This window comes from Exophiala spinifera (genome assembly GCF_000836115.1).
Source record: "Exophiala spinifera strain CBS 89968 unplaced genomic scaffold supercont1.4, whole genome shotgun sequence".
In the NCBI taxonomy this organism is placed as follows: domain Eukaryota; kingdom Fungi; phylum Ascomycota; class Eurotiomycetes; order Chaetothyriales; family Herpotrichiellaceae; genus Exophiala; species Exophiala spinifera.
This window is the reverse complement of record NW_015622516.1, coordinates 84,009-101,930: the sequence shown is the minus strand read 5'-3', so window position 1 is coordinate 101,930 and position 17,922 is coordinate 84,009. Positions and strand designations below refer to the sequence as shown.

The window sequence follows — 17,922 nt, the reverse complement described above, 5'->3', positions numbered from 1 at the left end:
GGGGTGCGGCCCACTAGCCGCCGCCCCCTTACCTACAGACATGCACAGGTACCTTAGGCGCCTATCCACCAGCCACATTCCAGGTGTATTGGTTAATAATTACTAACTTCAATCTTCTAATAAGCCATACACTCCCTACCGATGCCATCGTACAAGTATGGTCTCATTGCGGTTTCTCCGCTCTACCTTCCTTATTTCGAAGTTAACTTACCAAAGTTGGAGACGACGTTGGCTTACCTTATAAAGGCTTAAGGTGTGGCCAATAGATACTTCGGGTACCCTAGCTACGTAGCAAACGAAGTCTTTGCTTCCTTTCAACTTACGGTGCCGCTCTCTTGATCTCAAGACTCGATAATTGCAGCAAACAGCTCAAAATGACTGATGAGAGAAATGACCACCTGGTGCAATCTGATGACCCAGACCATCCCGCCAACTTGATCCCAACACTATGCAAACAATTTTATACCCTAGGTAAGAGGAGTGGGTGCTCGGTTGTCAGTCGCGTACTAATTCCCCAAGGATGGGTAACTGGCACCGGGGGAGGCACTAGCATTCGAAAAGATGAGCATGTCTTCATTGCGCCCTCGGGCGTCCAAAAGGAACTGATGAAGCCTGAAAATATTTTCGTTCTGTCCTACCCGACCCCGAAATATCCACCATCTGCTCGACAATATATCCGCAAGCCCCTTGACCTGAAACCTTCAGCGTGCACACCTTTGTTTCTTGCCGCCTTTGAGCGTGGCGCGGGCTGTTGCATTCATACACATTCTCAGTGGGCTGTGCTTGTCACGCTGCTCGTCGAGAAGATGTCAGGGCCAGCGGCATGTTTCGAGATCAGCAACATTGAACAAATCAAAGGCATCCCCAAGGGTCCAGGGAAGGGCATGCTCGGCTTTCACGATACCATGAAGATACCAATCATTGAAAACACTCCTTTCGAGGAGGATTTGACCGAGCACTTGGAGAAGGCAATGGAACAGTATCCTGATGCTTATGCCGTATTGGTTCGGCGGCATGGAATGTTGGTCATTTCGCCCTCCCTAGATGGTTGCCTGCTGACACTTTTTCTTAGCTACGTCTGGGGCGACAATGTCGCAAAAGCGAAAACTCAGTGTGAGAGCCTAGATTATCTCTTCCAACTGGCCGTCGAGATGCATAAGCTGGGCCTGCCTTGGATTTGATTGATCTCATCTACAGATTCTTGGGTTCAGACTTTCGAAAATCAAGTCCCAGCAAAATATATACACCTCACTATGTGTCGTGGGTGCTTGTGCACTCCGACTTGTTGATTTTCATGAGTACAGCATGCTTGAATTCTCAAATAGATCGCTTCGGACTGCGTCATTATGTCGTTGTTGCTTTCTGTGTTTTGGCTCGTATTGGCGCAAATAGTTCGCCCAGTAAACAGTGCCCCTCGCTTTCCCCTCCTTAAGCGAAGTCTTGTATAGCAGATCAGTCTCATATTCTCCATTATCCATACCAGTCAACTGAAATTTCTTACCTGCACTACGGTCCATGGGCTTCGCCATTGATTAACAATGTCGACGACATCAACCTCAGCAGAATCCCAACTGGCATCAGCATCTTCAGCCCAACGCACAGCCGAGGCCAAGAGGGCATTTACGGCTTCTCTGGTTGCCGCGGGGACGAGTATCGACGCGGAGTTGGAAGCTCGCGCGAAAAATATTCACTCAAATGCCAAAGCATTATCAGAGCAGGAGGATCAGCTTCGCAAGAAAACGATAGCCGTGGCCAGAGACGCCGATTCGCTGGAGAAGCTACTGAAAAAAACGAAGCCTGCAGTGGATAGTCTGGGTGATCTGGATACTATGTTGGCTGATCTTGAGGCTGATATGGCCACTATGGAGGAAACTCTGCGTCTAGCTGAGCAAAGTGACGAGGAGGGAATCCGAAACAACGCGCATTGAGATGCATCGTGATATTCGCATGCTTCGCCGAGGGGTACTATGCGCCATTCAAGACACCAAGCGACACTCTTGGTTCAACGGGACAAATCTTTACTACCTGAATGTCTAAGAAGCTTCTAGCGGAACTTTCTGACTTGTGATGTAGTCTGGAAGTAATGTGTCGACACGAAAACCAAACGTGAGTCTTTTGAATGGGGTTTTCATATACAAGTTTTCGTTGCGGGAAGACATCTTGCACAATATTATATTCCGATTCGTTGAGCTTGACGCCTCTCTCGGCCGTACTCAACACTTGATACGAGTCCAAGGGTTGTCCCTAGGCGAATTCGTGCTGCTGATTGTGCTTGCTGCAATGGCGAATTGATTCCAGCCTACCTACAGGGTCTTCCTGAACTTCAATGTGACTGTTCGTGGCAGGGCCTCGAAATACTTACGGCCTTGTCCTGGGTGCACCACGTCGGCACCTGCGATTCCCCTCACAGCCAATCGGCGCTCGATGCGTCCTTCCGCAAGCATCGCCCATCAACACCATGCCTTATGCCCTTTGCTCTAGAGCGATCCCAATAGCAGTTCGCATGCACATCGAGGAGCTACACGAAGAGCGCCCCAAATGCTTAAAGCATTCACGGCTCAGCCCATTATTGAGCTGAAACAAAGAGACAAATCCAGGATAGAGTCAATCCTCTCACACAGCGATCAATTACTCGTCGGCCTAAACACAGGCTCCCTTCGTATCTATCGCGTCAAAAACCCTCCACCCGACCATGACGAGGACAATTCCAGCGAGTCCAGCTCTGCTGCAGCACACACCGACGACCGTCCTTATACGTTGAAATCCTCCGAACTCCTCCGAGAATACGAAAAGTTCTCGAAGTACAAGATAGAACAACTTGCTATCTTCCGAGAGGCAAACATTCTTCTGTCATTGAGTAATGGGCTGGTCTCAATACACGATTTGGGCACCTTCGAGTTGCAGGAACAATTGACAAGCACAAAAGGTGCAACGCTCTTCGCAGCTACAAGCAATATCGTAAAGGACACTACAACGGGCGTGCCCACATTGGTGAGTAAACTGGCTGTTGCTGTGAAGCGGAGACTGCTCCTGTGGTCATGGCATGATGGAGAGCTCGACGGTGATGCTGTTGAGATAGCTCTGTCTCACAGCATCAAGTCGTTGACGTGGGCCTCCGGGACGAAGATTGTTGCAGGGTTGACTACGCACTACATCCTACTGCATACAGATTCTCGAGACATCATAACAATTGTGGGGCCTGGGAGCATTGGAGGTGGTCCGGGACAAGAGGCAAGTAGGCTGGGAGGCCCAATGAGCTATATCGGAATGGGAGGCATGCTTCCTACGCCTTTAGCGACAGGGCTGGGAAACAATGAGATGTTGTTGGCCCGAGATATCAATACACACTTCATCGACCGAGATGGTGAGCCCATCGGCAGGCGACAGATACCATGGCGAAGCCCTCCACAAGCTGTGGGATACTCCTACCCGTACCTCCTAGCTTTGCAAGAAGCAAGCAAAGGATCTCTTGAGGTACGCAACCCAGAGACTCTTACATTGCTTCAGACTATAGATCTGCCTGGTGCTGTACTGCTCCAGGTACCAAATCCCAACATCAGTCTGGCGCACCAAGGGAAGGGATTTCTGGTCGCAAGTGAACGCACTGTGTGGAGAATGCAAGGTCTGAACTATGACTCTCAGATCGATTCATTAATCGATAGTGGGGCTCTTGACGAAGCCATCAGTCTCTCAGAGATGATCGAGGAGACTCTCATCAAGAACAAAGCTGCACGCCTACGGGAGGCCAAAATGCAAAAAGCACAGCGCTTGTTTGACGAAAAGAAGTTCAGGGACGCTCTGGATTTGTTTGGCGAAGTCTCTGCACCACCGGAAAGGGTCATTAGGCTCTATCCTCCGCTCATAGCTGGCGAATTGGCACAGCCTAATGGTAAAACGGGATCACTCGACTCGCCCAAAGACGATTGCACCAACCTGAAGTCAACAAAAAGTGAGTCCATTGCTAGTCCATTGAAGAAATCTAAAACTACGACGTCTGAGGCGGACAAAGAGAGTATCAGAAGTGCGAGAACCGTGGACCATGCAAGCAACGACGCATTATCTGAAAAAGAACTCAAGAACGCAGTTCGTGAACTTCAAGCCTTCCTTGCCGACGTCCGTCGGAGGCTACAGAGGTTTTTCAATCCGGATCAAACAATCCGCACACTTTCTGAAGTGCAAGGCAGTATGCAAGCTGAAGATATTCAACGGGTCACCAACCACCTCCTCGGTATCACCACCCTGGATGATGATGGTTTTGCGCAGAAGCTCTTGGGTGTCGCTACGTTGGTGGACACGACACTTTTCAGGGCACATATGTATGCCACGCCATCACTTGCAGGTTCCCTTTTCCGTATCAAGAATTTCTGCGACCCGGACGTTGTAATGGCTAAGCTTGAGGAGACAGAGCGATACAATGACCTTATAGAGTTTCTGTATGGCAAGGGGCTCCATCGGCAGGCGCTGGAAAGACTTCAGAAATTTGGGAAGGCAGAACATACGGAGGACATCGACCCCCAATTACACGGACCTGGAAGAACAGTGTCCTATTTGCAAAATCTCGGACCTTCATTCATCGACTTGATTCTGGAGTTTGCACGGTGGCCACTAGAGACAGAGCCCCAGGCGGCAATGGAGATATTTGTTGCCGACACTGAGAATGCAGAATCGTTACCACGCCACAGAGTCCTTGCTTTCCTTGAGTCTATTGACAAAGGATTAGCACGAGCATATCTCGAGCACGTAGTGGATGAACTGAACGATCTGACACCTGATCTTCATCAACGTCTGGTCGCTCTGTATCTGGAGGTATTGGCAACAGCGCAGTCGACCAACCAGCAAGAAATCCTTGACAGGTTGTTGACTTTACTCAAGACCTCGGACCAGTACTCTCCCGCAAAGACCTTAGGTTTGATACCTAGAGACCAAGCACTGTTTTACGAACCACGGGCCATTGTCTTCTACAAGATGGGCAATCATAGGCAGGCCCTGGAAATTTATGTCTTCAAACTCCATGATCCGGCAAGGGCAGAAGAGTATTGCAATCAAGTTCATCTCGAGGAGACTATCAACGACGCGAGCAAGCCTCCGTCTCGCAGGAGATCGACCACAGACCCCGTTGACGAACAACCGTCGGTCTATCATATCCTCTTGAACCTCTACTTGAACCCCCCAAAAGGCGAGAAGGCCATGTGGGGTCCGGCGATTGAACTAATGGCCCGTCATGGTCCCAGATTACCAGCGAGCTCGACACTTGAAATGATTCCCGAGGATTTGTTCGTGAAAGAGCTGGAGTTTTACTTCCGTGGGAGGATGCGCAACGCCAATACTGTACTGAACGACTCGATGATTTCTGCTGGTCTTAGGAAGGCTGAGGCGGTCCGTGTGCAGGCTGCGCTTCTGCTCGGAGAAGGTGGTCATACGGGAGGTAGAGGGAGGAAAGTCCGCATCGACGAAGATCGTGTCTGCGGAGTCTGCCACAAGCGACTTGGTGGCAGCGTCATCAGCGCATTTCCCGAGTGAGTGATTCCTGATATCACCATCCTGTGTTTCGAGACCTAACGTATTTACAGCAATTCTGTTGTTCATCTTGGTTGCGCAGTGCGCAAGCACACGGAGCTTGCAGGCAAAGGCCAGTACCGCTAATCTGCGCATCACGGCGTAGAGGCATGTCGTTTTGAGATACCCCGAGGTGTAATTCCGGTGCATGTATACTCATGTGTCGTCTCCCGCGACTTCTTCGCCATAGTTTTCCTCCTCAAGCTCTTCTTGTGTTTTCTGCAGCGAGGCTCCACTGGTGCTCTCCTGATTCTGCCCCTTTTTATCTTCATCCATCTTTTCTGTCAAGAACTTGTTGATCTCGTCTTGTAGTTTCCTGCTCGAGGCCCGTAGTTCCCCTAGGTATTGCGTCTTCGCCTCTGAGTTTAGTGCGTGTGAGACTGGAGCGGCAATCACATGGTGAAAGTCGGCCAAGCCGGTCGGAGACTGGTAGGAGGCTTTCAGGACCGTGGGAGCGTGTTCTGTATGACTAGCCATCGGCGTGGAAGTACCATTGGAGGCTTCCAGTTTTGAAATAGGCATTATCCGTCAAGAAAGCGCGTTACTAGGTATCAGCTGGCGTTGAGGAAAATGTAACTGAGAGCGCGGGGAAACTAAGAGGCATGTCCCGCCCACTGTCCGAGTGGTTACATCCCTGCAGCGACTAACCGGAGTTTCTGAGAACGGCATACAGACCAACACCACCATGCTCTCCAATCTAGACATCAACAACAACAGTCAAAGGCCCTTCGCGACACGTCTTTGCTCAAATGCAGCAGCAGTACTAGTCTATACCCCTGTGGCGGAACTCGCCATGAATCCAGCTTCGCGTCCACCTATGGCTAGTCTACGCTGAGGATTAGGCTGTACCTGGATGCATCCTCGAGTGACATGCGCAGCGAACAGGGTGAGAACTTTCCGGCGTGCTTCTTAGCAGGCCAACTCCAAGATTATGATAATCCGGTGCTGATTGTTGCACTCCAGGCCATACTCATTGCCTTCTTCGCCTACAATGGAACCTCCACCACGTCGCACGGGGTTGCGATCTCCTGTACCTCCTGCTTCTGTGTCTCCGAATCCCTCGTCTCGTCCACAGTCAAAACAAAGCGACCGACCGCGTTCAAGTGGGAGTGAATCTTCGGGGTCGTCGAGCCTGTCTGTCGTAAAGAGATCTCCATACAACCACCAGTTACCCTCCTTTGTGTCACACAATAACACCAGCAATGTCTCGCTGTCGCACACCAGGCCATCGGCACAATACCTTCCGCGAGACGGCGCAAGGCCAAATCCGCCCTCAGACATTCATAGACATCGTCCACGACAGCATTCCCAAGGATATTTTGAGCCTTCGATGCCCTCTGCGTCTCTGGCAAGTCAGTCTGTCCTACATGAACACTCGGCGATGTCGACCCTCACGCCTTCCCAGATCGCCGCACAAGCCGCGATGCAGCATCTCAATGCTGTCAATCACAACCGCAAAAGGTCTCAAACTGTCCCCTTTCCACAAGAGCAAAGTCACCAAGAAAGCCGTCGAAGCAGTAAGGGTTCAAATGGCTCACACGAAGGACAACCGCAAACATCCCCTCACGATCAGCAGTACCGGAATGGTCTCATCGGGAACAATGCGGCGGCAACAGCGGCGAGCGTAGCCTTCCCTAGGAACGCCGCCTCCTCCAGTCAGGTCTCGTTGGTCGAAGAGGAAAAATCTAGAAAAGGCCTGAAACGGTTCAAGCCGAAGCATATGGTGCTATCGAGAGATAAAGACAAAGAACCAAAAGAAAAGGCCTTACCATCACCAAGCAAGCTGGCGCCAAGTGGATTATCCAAGGTCATGAATGCCTCGACAGTGAGTCTCACCGAATCATTATCCTCTACAAATTCTTCAATATATCAACACGCCAACCCATCGTCAAGTACGATTGTTCCCATCCCCGAACAAAAGGACAAGTCGCATAAACACCACGGCTTGCGGCAGAAGTTGAAGTTGAAAGACAAGGATGACAGTTATGCCCTTCCTCTTTCCTCAGCAAACTCCAACTCCAGACCAGTCGACATCAACAATCCCCAGTCACTGTATTCTTTTGCCCCGTCTTCCCCTGCTCCATCCTCGACCTTCGCCAAGTCTGTGTCAGGGCTTGATCTACGCCATGGCGGCCGTGCATTGCGCGAGAAGAAAAAAGAGGAGAAGGCGGCATTTGCCAACCTTGAGACGGTGTACAGTCGAGGTGAAAGCGACACGTCCGAGTGGCCGTCACTAGGGACCAGCTATACTAATCAGTCCATTACCAATTTTAGTACTTATGCCGAGGTCAAAGAAGCCGGAGCCGACCTTGGGTTGAAGAACATGTCTGCGGATGATGCCTGGGACGCCTTGAGGGCAAAAATTCTTATCGTCTTTGAGGGAGAAGATGTCCCGGTTCCGGTAGAAAACCTGAACAAGCTGGTAACTTTCCATGTTCAGCGATGTGTTCAACGAAGAGATCCTAGCATCGTCATCGGAGATTTGGAGGATTTGTTAAAAACTGGCTTCCACAGCCTCAATCACACGCTGCGCCAGGTTTCTGATGAGAGACTTGTGTCGAGTCTTGTTGGTATGTGGATTCAGGTGTTTGGCATGATTCTGCCATACATGCAAGCCGTCTTTCTCCCTCTCGACCAAGAATTCAAGGGCCGAGGCAGCATCCTCACCAGTCCTAAGATGGCCGCCGAGTTCTGGGGCGCTCTTCCCAGCGCAGAGTCGGGAAGTAAGCTGTCCTCATCCCCAGCTTCTGGTAGCGGTATGGACTTTGTGGTTGCTGCCGGAGAGGAGTTGGAGGTCAGGCGCATCCTCTTAATTTCATTCCGAGACATCGTCATTCTTCCGAGGTTTGAAGTTTTGAAAGCCACTTTTTCAAGATTGAGCCTGGAAAGCATCAATGTTAGCTTGGCTCAGTATGACAACCCCACAAGACTTCGAGGAAACAGTGGAGGAAGTGACCGGCCTGCCACGGCTCATAGCACCGAGCCCATGTACGGGAGCTACAATTCTCAGACCAGTACCCTGCTAGGCAGCTCTACCTCGGGGGGAAGATCCCGTGCGACTTCCAATCTGTCCGTGACCAGCAACCCTGCACAGGATGTTGCTTTCCAATCCTTCAGCTCCCCACCAGCGGCAAGACCTTCAGATACTTCTTCAGCACACGTGACGGAAACCGTTGGTCGCATGCTACAGTGCCTCTCCGTCCTCTGCTCGGTACAATCTGGTGATGACGCTCAGGGCAAGATGGAAGAGCTGAACAGACAGCTGAAACTGAATTGGCTTGGCCGTGGTCGGACGGGCCGAAATAGGAAGGGCTTCGTCGGAAGCAGAGTCAGACCCATGGTCAACGGAGGAACTACCATGCGAATCTTGGATCGTGATGGAAGTCCGACACCAACGCCTACTCGGCAAGGGACTGTCAGTAGGCAGGGTTATGATCACAAGGGATAGCACTGGGTGCGGCGACAATCTAGGTATGGTAGCGTATATCCTACTCATTCGTTTCGATACTCCGACACTAGCCTCTCCAAAGCCTTCGGTGTCAGCCACAACGTAAGATACTGGCTGATCTCTTTGCCGACATATATAGTCCTACATCTTAGTCGAGAACTTGATGCTCATTTCGTTTCTTCTTCTTCAGATCTGCGTCATGATAGCCTTTCCTTTCTGGCCTACTCGTGCCTGGTCCTCGCACTATGCGATCTGAGAGGTCGTTTGCTACAGTACGTGGTCTTTTCTCTGAGGACCGGTCTTGCCGACACCCAGTGTCCGAAGGCTTTGACGAGGGTTATACTGTGAAGGGAAGTTGGAAAGTTGACGAGATTCCCTTCCTGGAGAATGGCTGCGCGCAGCAAGCGGTAACCGTTCCTTGTCGATGTCGTCATATTGTCAAAACCGTGAGAGGTTGAGAAGGTTCCTTGTTCTCTATAGAAGGGTTCCAGGGGAGACCTAGACTGTATAGATGTCTAGCTACTAGGTAGCCAAGGAATGATCTAAGGAGGCTGGTTGAGCCTATAGTGAAGTCCTCGCCTACCCCGGATTCTGACACTTATTCGTTCGACGACAAACCCAAAAAAGGCCACGGCTGGTCAATACTGAGCTGTCCAGGCCAAAGCTACTGAAGTGAAGCCTACTGAGGCTCTACAAGGAGTGTCTGAGTGCCGCTTCTAAGCAGATATTCATCCGACTTGAGACGCCGGAGAGAATGTTCATCCGACTCGCTGTCCGACTTATCGGACTCCCGTCATCAACATCACCAGGATTTTTCCACATTCCACAGCTCCCAACCCACACGTGATATGTGCTGTGTGTTCCCCTTAGAACAATGCCAGTGCGGACTTGTACTGGAGAATGGGCCAAGTGCGATATCGATCTATTGACCGTTAGGCATTGGTGATTCGGGAGGATTGGGATCGCCGTCGGGCTTTACAGGTGCCGTTTGCGAGAGCATGGGCTGCTGTCTGTCGTCTCGGGACAACGAACGGACTATGAACAGTACTTGTTGATGGATAAGTATAAGAGTTGATGTTGGGGTCGCGAATAGACTCAGGATGTATACCGCATCACCTCATTTCACCCTGCCGCTCTGCTCTGTTCCCGCGCCGCAAAAACTGACAACAACACCCCAACTACCTGTACCTGATCAACTCTTCCTTGTGACGGACTTGAGTTTGGGCTCGAACAAAAATGACCAAAACTATTGCTGTTCTCGGCGCAACGGGGACACAGGTGCGTTGTTTGCGTTGCTCCTTTGCCCCTTTTCCACTCTTATACCCTCTCTACATCCGCAGCACGTCTCATGCCCGTAACTTGTCAACATTCACTTATACGGCGATCACAGGGAGGCTCCGTTGCCCGCACCTTTCTCACCCTCCCAGGCTGGACGGTGCGCGCTATAACACGCACGCCATCTTCTGCGGCTGCCCAAACCCTCGCTTCCTCAGGCGCAGAGGTTTTCCAAGCCGACCTCGACGATCCCAAGTCTCTCGACGCCGCGTTCTCCGGAGCCCACGCCATCTTCGCCGTCACCGACTTTTGGCAATTTGCGCAATCTCCCAAAACGCACGAACTCGCAGCAAAAGAGGGCATCACGTGGAATGAAGCCGCCTACCGTCTTGAAGTCCAGCATGGTACTAACGTGATCGACGCCGCCGCCAGAGCGTGTGCCGGCACCACTAGGAGCCTTGAACGACTCGTATTCAGTTCATTGAGTGGGGCCAAAATTGCAAGCAAGGGCAAGTACAGCTGGGTCTACCACTTTGACAGCAAGAGACGCGTGGTGGACTACCTTGCCGACAAGGCCGCGGATGGCGGTGGCGCGGAACAAGAGCAATACAAGGCCCTGCTGGACCGCACGAGTTACGTACAGATCGGATGGTTCTTGGACAATTGGAGCAAGAACGCGCTTCTCCTGCCGCAAAAGGACTTGGAAACGGGAACTACCTACGTCTTTAAATGGATTGGAAGTCCCTCGCCTCAGTCCGCACTGCCGTCGGAACATCCTCTTCCCTTCACCCACCCGCCCACGGACACGGGCCCGTTCGTCGAGGCACTCGTCCTCAAGGCGCCAGCGAAAACGACCATGCTGGGTGTTTCGGACGTCATGAGCTATGCCGAGTTCGTAGACAGGTGGGCCAAGTTCCACGGCGTCAAGGCCAAAGTGGAATATCTGTCCGTCACAGACGTGGATGAGATGATGCCAGGGGGTTTTGGGATCGAGGTGGCCCAGACCGGGGCTTATGTTGCCGAGTTTGGATGGGATGGCGGCGAGGGCGCAGTGATGCCGGAGAGTGTGGGCGTTGACAAGACGAAACTAACAGGCGTGGATGAGTATATTCGCACTACCGATTGGAAAGTTGTATTTGCGCAGTGACTCTGCGTATTAGCCCGAGCCTCGAACCGGCCCAGACGAAGCTATTCGTAGAGTACTAACGGGTTCTGTCGGGCAAACCGATCATTGGATTTGACAAAATATCATATCATTGAAAGTCATCTCAAACTGATTTCATCTTCAAGCCTACACACCCCTGAGCTGACGGGAGCACCTGTGAGCGGATTGACCATGATGCCATCGTGTCGCGTCAACAATCGTAGTATAACCCGCGCCGAAAGCATTCTCTGTCTCGCTGTCAAGGAACGGTGACCTAGAACAAAATCGGGACCAGCGCCGACCTCGGCGACTGCATGCGCTCGCGGACAGTACTTATTACTTCCTCGTTCCTTGACTTGGTTATGTTCGTAAATGATGATCGTCCTCGAGGTTTGAGACCCTGGTATACCAAATCCGTCCCTTAATACCTCAAAGATAATAGATCACTAACCCACAACCTCGGTTATCGTAAAATTGAGATCAAGAAAGCTCTCGATCACATTGTGCCTCGTTCGTCGACCAGGTATTCCAACATGTACACTTCGAAACTTTCCCTCGCGAATGACTTCCCAACTCAGCGCCTCCTTCACTTCCCTAGAACGCCGGTGTCTTTGACACCCTCATTACTGCCTTGACAACAGGCAAGGTCGAGTTGGCACATTCGCCAAGACAGGTTCTCGACGAACACAGCGTTAAGCTCGACAGCCGTTCAGAAAGTTTTCTAGATCCGCCCAAGCTGACGCTCAACCTGATTGTCTCGACCACTTAACAAGCTTCTCTTTTCAGTTCAAGACTTCATGATGAGCGTGTCACCTTCAGTCTCACCTTCCGAATTCGCAGAGAAACTCCGCCTTTCCTCTGATGGCCCCTCGCCGCCGAGGGCCGGGGACGGAGGGAAGGCAACTCTGTCTGACAGGCCACCAAAGCCGTGATGGCAGTGGGGGCAACGTGACTCGAGGCTTCGTCGATAACGCATATGTCGGTGAAGCATCATGACGGCCAAAGCACCATGCATGCAACTTGATCGGAACAAGTTAGTGGAATGACCTTCGAGTGGCGCCTCAGAAGTTCCCTTCCCTCAAGAGTTCACTCACCTGGCTACCAGCGCTCCGGCGCCTGAGTATGTCATCAACATTATCGGGTACCAGCCGTAATTGTTTTCCGCGTTGGCGGTCTCAATTGTGCTCCAGATATACAGGGCGAGAAAGGTGAAGAGGCCGAGCGTGTCTGCTGCCAAAAAGAGAAGCGAGGGGGCCTTGACGTCCTTCTCCTCGTCTCGAAATCGAAGGCGTTTTGAGATAACCTTCGACCGGAACGTCCTCAGACTGGAAAGGAAGATCAAGGCATTGCAGACCGTGGACGTCGCATAAGCCACGGGGAGGACGGTGAATACTGCCTTTCTCCGTCCGATATGTCCCACGGCGATGCTCAGGCCGAAAGCGACGGCACCGACAACCAAAAGTAGAAGACGGATGATATTCTCGGGGGTGAAAAACTTGATAGCTTTGCTGAAACGATTCATGATGCTGCTGGATGATAATGCTGCCGCTGGAGAGGAACGCAACGCTTGCCGGCACGACAAGTGACTTTGTGGATGAAGTATAGAATGCGGAAGATTACTCACCATCTTGAGTTCAACCGGGCAGTGTGGACATCTTATGTGTTATCGAGGTGCGCCGTTCTGTCCACCACGCTTGACCCTTCAGCCCTGATTGGGGAGGTCGAGGAAGCTGTAGTGGATAGTGTCTGGGAAGTTGAAACGCGGTTGCCTGGCCTACAGTATACTCAGGCGAATATGGTCACAGGACCATGGTCTCCTTATTAAGTGGATCGATGCCGGAGGGATCGCTTGATGGGGGGCCATGCAAAGAACAATCCCTTCTCTTTTCGAGTAGCCCAGCAGAATGCTTCGGATCGAAGAGGTTGGCCTAAAACTGTAGACCAATCGCCTTGATGCTGTCTAGAGGCCAAGCCGTGCATGTAGGCGCGTCCTGATGGTGACAGGGCGGGAAGTATGGATCCTCGAGATAGGCAGATACGAAACGGCTTGAGGCTGTTAGCGTGACATGACGTGGTTTCTGTCCTTTACAATATCTATATTAAGAGTTCTTGGAGCCGTGGAAGCAGAAAATCCGAGTGGGTGGCCTGATATCTGCAATAATCGTGTTGAGAGATATAGAATGAGGATTTGAGCCGACTGAAGGCGTCCATGTGGACGCCGTAGGAGGCTTGAATTCGAGTTGAGTTTGACAATCACCTTTGGCGAGTCGGCAGATGATGAGAAGGCGATTGATACTGCTTGTTTCGTCGCCATCTTCGTTAGCATTGAGCATTGTACAGTGTAAGAACGGGGCCAAAACCCAGAGCATTCTCGCTCGAGCGAGCAATTGAGGGGCTTGCTTTATTTTCAATACAATGCACTTTAGACGACGGGAAATGGGGCCATTTTCTTGCATCGATCGTGATTCTGTCACTGACCTTGTCCCTCTCCCCAACGACAGAACCCACCCAGTGAAATTGTCAACTTACACGGTTTTCACAGGTGACAGCACATCCTCTCAGGTCAGCGTGAGCTACGGACGGCGTTGTATTGTCTCACAGACAGCCGACCACTTGGTCTCCGATATTTACACTCCACGGTTCCTGATTTGATTTTGTCCAAATAGACGGCTGACTGAGAGACGGAGCACGTTGTCAGTCACAACGATATCACTGGGCTGTTAGGCTCAGCGACAGGCCACGGACTGGCCTGTCCTTCTGCTCGGAACCCCTCGCGAACAAATTTCACCAGAACGTTCTCTGGAGTGAAGAAGGGTAACGTCCATATATCTACTAACCGACTGGCCTCAGCGTGATGAAAATTTGGACGGACTGGAGCGTAAAGCCAGCCTTCTTGTTACTGATGCATGCCATTTTCGGGTGTTTGATACTGCTATCTCACGAGTCAGCTCGGTTCTCGGTGGTGAATCGAAAAATACCCGGACGCTATACCAACAATGCCGATTATACGGACACAACCACGGCTCCTTTCCCTTGTAAGGTACTTATGGCTAAAGAATCCTGTAATCCGACATCGTGGCTGGTCCGCAGCACCTCGAGCCCGGCAGAATCCCCTCCTTCTTGAACTCTTCGACCATTATCCTTTCCCTTTCCTTCTCCTCTTCAGTTGCTGTCCGCGGTATGTCGCTCTTGTCAGGGTTGAACCACTTCTCCCGGGGCACTTTGGTGCCATCCACGCATCGGAAGATATCTTCGGCCTCCTGCATATACGGCGTTCTGTCGAGCAGGGCTTTGATATGCTTCGGGGCAAGGCCGACTGCATCGATGACCTCGCGATCTGCCGTGAATGATCGCAACACACCATCTCTACCAAGGTAGTGTATTCCCTGTGGATCCACCTTCATAGAGTCGGTGATTCTACTAAACTCCTCTTGTGCCTCGCTGAGCGCCCTTCGTTGGGATCGACACCCCTGTCATCCTCGGTAGCCTTGACGGTTTCAGACATTGAGGATACTCGTTTCGTAGTCAAGCAAATCACGGCTGGGCTTGTCCTTGGTGTCAGATAATGCACGGCAATGGTATGACGGTACGATGAGATGCAGAGACGACTTATGTAGGGAGGAGCTTGTGGTCTCGAGTGTGACACGTTGTCATTGAGGCCCAGTATGAGAGACCAACTAGATTGACCCGATCGGCTGAGTGAGGCAAGCCGGAGGAGAGAGTGTGAATTGTGTCGACCCGCATGCTAAATTTAACCTAAAGATGCTTTACTGTAAGTGACTCGATACAACTGGGGGACTCAGAAACACGGTCCTAAACTATCACAGCCTTTGTCAATAACACTTTCACGGCCAGGTGGTTTTATAGTCCAAGTCGTGGAAGTTTATCGTGGGCTATGAGCGGGTTAGGTTCAATGTTCATCGCTTGAGCGCGATTTTTCATGGGCTCGCAAATTCAGCAGCAGTCGTGCACAGTATGCTGTAAGTGCTGCATCGATTATGGGTCGACACATAGGCGTTTGCTCTTGTCGCGCACGCCTTTCCTCGGCCGAGACTTGTCGGGAAAGGTGAGCCGGCTTGCATATGCGAGAACTGACAGCTCTAAACGCAACGAAAGTTTGTCCACAAGGGCTGGGATCCAGACTGAGTCGATCGTTGGTTGATATGCATGTCACGCGCTGTGTAGGAAGCCAATCCGGACTAACTTAGTTCCGACTCGGCAACTATGCTGCGCTCGCGTACTTCAGGTACTTGCGCAAGCCCATTCGATCGTACCTACCTCGTAGTTCCAAGACATTGACTCGGATATTTTCATCCATTGTGACGTCAAAGTTTGAGATCCTAACAGTGTCCTTAGTGTTCCGCCAGTTTTCCCCCCTCCGTCGGTGAGTCAAGGGTGATCACTCACGGTGGTCGCCGAGTTGGCGGCGAGCAAGGGCGGCGCCACCCGGTTTCCTAAACGGGATGCCTTGGCGCCAAAAGCGGGGTTCAGCTGCCCCAACCGTAGCAGCAGCATAACGTTATGTTTGACATCCCGACATCGACCTGCGAGTATTCATGTAGGGACTCGTGAGTTCTCGCAAAATTCCCTCCTGTAAGTCGCATTCTGTATCATGCTGTCTGACATACACACAACTCGAATTGTGTTACATTCTTATGCTTGCTTCTTCAAGAGTGGTGTCGGAAATAGTTCCAGACGGTAGTGGGAGGACAGTGAGTGCTCTGCACGGTGTACGACAGCAAGATATATATCCGATCCGATCTATGAGAAGCACAATGGCGCCGAGAAAAGGACAAAGCGAAAACCAAAGCCAAAGGCAAAGCAAGAGTCAAAGTCAGAGCAAGAGAAAAGCAGACGCTTTAAACGTTCCGCAGCCTGGACAAGACGCGGCAGAGCGGAAACGGGTGCTGAATGTGCTTGCGCAGAGAAGGTACCGGCAGCGACGCAAAGAGCATTTTGAGAAACTTGAAGCACAGGTGTCGGGTGCACCGTTGGCGGCAGCGGCCGCAGAGGAGGGCGAGGAAAGACCATCATGGATCGGCGGCGGTGGCATAATGTGCTACAACGGCACGCAATCTCAGAGCCACGAACCGCTACAACTAACAACAAGAAATGACCCAAATGCTACTGTCATCAACAAGGGGTCTATGGATCCATTTGACTCGTCCCTGATCATTAACAACAGCAAAAGGGCAATCAATGTCGACATTGAGATTTGCGACGACAACGAGCTGGACTTTGCTGCAACGTTTCTGCCACCTGATATCGAACTCGGACATGGAGCACTGGGCGAAAGCCAGATCTTCACGATCGACAATGGTGGCGACGATGGAAATAGAGCAGAAGAAGAAGAGTCCCAAGCGAAACAAGGAGAAGGACACCGGAGAGGTGCAAATGGAACCGAAGACCTTTTTGCGGCGTTCGACGAGCAGCAGCAGCACCATAACCACAACCAACACCTTCTCGTCGCGGACAATCAATACTTTCTCATGTCATCGCCAATGATGCTCCCATCGCTCGTCAGCCCTTCTGATTCAGATACTACCACTACACAGTCTTCTTCCATCATCGAGAATCCAACGTCGTGGTGTGCAGGTCTCTTACCGCCGCCATCGCCACGGCAAGCGGTCGACACTGATTACTCAACCCATGCGGACGCTGAGGATTTCCAGTTTCCTCCTCCTGGTCTTCTTCCCATGTCGACGGCCCCCGTTGGGGGCGCAGATCCAGTCCCTCGCACGAATACGAACTACAATCACAATCGACGTTACACTTTCCCCGACGAAATGCACATCCAGGTTGCCGAACTCGACCTGCTGCGCGGGTGCATGTCAATCGCGCAGCGTCTTCAGATTCAAGACATGATATGGTCGCTGACCTCGCTGTCACCGTTCGCTGACTCTGCGTCTGCATCTGCCGATGAGATAGTCGGATCGGGGCCCCGTTCACCACCTACCGCCGCCGCGGCGATCCGTCTCCAGCAGTACGGACATCTCCCTCCGAACCTGCGCCCGACCCAGGCTCAACTCAGCATTCCGCACCACCCGGCCATCGACGTGCTCCCGTGGCCCAGCGTCAGAGACAGGCTGATACACGTCCTGGCCCAACCGCCAGAGTACCGACCGACGGGCGCCCAGAGTCCCATGGCCCTCGTGGATTTCGTCTACGACATCGAAGATCCCGCAGAGGGCGTTCGCATAAGCGGGAATGATCCGTACGACGCTCAGAATTGGGAAGTCGGCGAGAAAGTGTTCAAGGGGTGGTGGTGGTGCTTCGATCGCGAGATTGTAACGAGGACAAACGAACTAAGGAGGGCGAGAGGTGCAGCCACACTGGGATTCGGTACGATGGGGAGTGTCCTTGGGGAGGCTTCTGATTGACGACCGTTCCGCAGCTTGCAAGGACCACTCCTAAGGAGGTCTCATCGAGAACAGAAATCTCCAGTAGAACGAAAGGGTAAAAGTCCCCTTTGTTTTTCTTTTTTCGGTGTGAATACAAA

At 51.8% G+C, this 17,922-nt stretch overlaps 9 protein-coding genes across 9 annotated transcripts; 6 read left to right on the top strand and 3 right to left on the bottom strand.

Moving 5' to 3' along the window:
• Nucleotides 1-374: 374 nt before the first annotated feature.
• Nucleotides 375-1,181, top strand: PV08_05221 (methylthioribulose-1-phosphate dehydratase; the record flags this gene model as incomplete). Its single annotated transcript, XM_016379565.1, has 3 exons — nt 375-471; nt 520-1,021; nt 1,073-1,181. 3 exons carry the CDS (start codon nt 375-377, stop codon nt 1,179-1,181), a joined length of 708 nt encoding a protein of 235 aa, XP_016235392.1.
• Nucleotides 1,182-1,538: 357 nt separating this feature from the next.
• PV08_05220 (uncharacterized protein) lies at nt 1,539-1,928 on the top strand (the record flags this gene model as incomplete). Its single annotated transcript, XM_016379564.1, has 1 exon — nt 1,539-1,928. One exon carries the CDS (start codon nt 1,539-1,541, stop codon nt 1,926-1,928), a length of 390 nt encoding a protein of 129 aa, XP_016235391.1.
• Nucleotides 1,929-2,538: 610 nt separating this feature from the next.
• On the top strand, nt 2,539-5,643 carry PV08_05219 (uncharacterized protein; the record flags this gene model as incomplete). Its single annotated transcript, XM_016379563.1, has 2 exons — nt 2,539-5,516; nt 5,571-5,643. The coding sequence occupies 2 exons, from the start codon at nt 2,539-2,541 to the stop codon at nt 5,641-5,643; spliced, it is 3,051 nt and encodes a 1,016-aa protein (XP_016235390.1).
• Nucleotides 5,644-5,712: 69 nt separating this feature from the next.
• PV08_05218 (uncharacterized protein) lies at nt 5,713-6,078 on the bottom strand (the record flags this gene model as incomplete). Its single annotated transcript, XM_016379562.1, has 1 exon — nt 5,713-6,078. One exon carries the CDS (start codon nt 6,076-6,078, stop codon nt 5,713-5,715), a length of 366 nt encoding a protein of 121 aa, XP_016235389.1.
• Nucleotides 6,079-6,547: 469 nt separating this feature from the next.
• On the top strand, nt 6,548-9,004 carry PV08_05217 (uncharacterized protein; the record flags this gene model as incomplete). The annotated part of the gene is made up of 1 exon (XM_016379561.1): nt 6,548-9,004. One exon carries the CDS (start codon nt 6,548-6,550, stop codon nt 9,002-9,004), a length of 2,457 nt encoding a protein of 818 aa, XP_016235388.1.
• A 1,236-nt stretch (nt 9,005-10,240) lies between these two features.
• Nucleotides 10,241-11,426, top strand: PV08_05216 (uncharacterized protein; the record flags this gene model as incomplete). Its single annotated transcript, XM_016379560.1, has 2 exons — nt 10,241-10,282; nt 10,395-11,426. 2 exons carry the CDS (start codon nt 10,241-10,243, stop codon nt 11,424-11,426), a joined length of 1,074 nt encoding a protein of 357 aa, XP_016235387.1.
• A 1,087-nt stretch (nt 11,427-12,513) lies between these two features.
• Nucleotides 12,514-12,945, bottom strand: PV08_05215 (uncharacterized protein; the record flags this gene model as incomplete). The annotated part of the gene is made up of 1 exon (XM_016379559.1): nt 12,514-12,945. One exon carries the CDS (start codon nt 12,943-12,945, stop codon nt 12,514-12,516), a length of 432 nt encoding a protein of 143 aa, XP_016235386.1.
• Nucleotides 12,946-14,473: 1,528 nt separating this feature from the next.
• PV08_05214 (uncharacterized protein) lies at nt 14,474-14,827 on the bottom strand (the record flags this gene model as incomplete). Its single annotated transcript, XM_016379558.1, has 1 exon — nt 14,474-14,827. The coding sequence occupies one exon, from the start codon at nt 14,825-14,827 to the stop codon at nt 14,474-14,476; it is 354 nt and encodes a 117-aa protein (XP_016235385.1).
• A 1,371-nt stretch (nt 14,828-16,198) lies between these two features.
• On the top strand, nt 16,199-17,803 carry PV08_05213 (uncharacterized protein; the record flags this gene model as incomplete). Its single annotated transcript, XM_016379557.1, has 1 exon — nt 16,199-17,803. One exon carries the CDS (start codon nt 16,199-16,201, stop codon nt 17,801-17,803), a length of 1,605 nt encoding a protein of 534 aa, XP_016235384.1.
• Nucleotides 17,804-17,922: the final 119 nt, after the last annotated feature.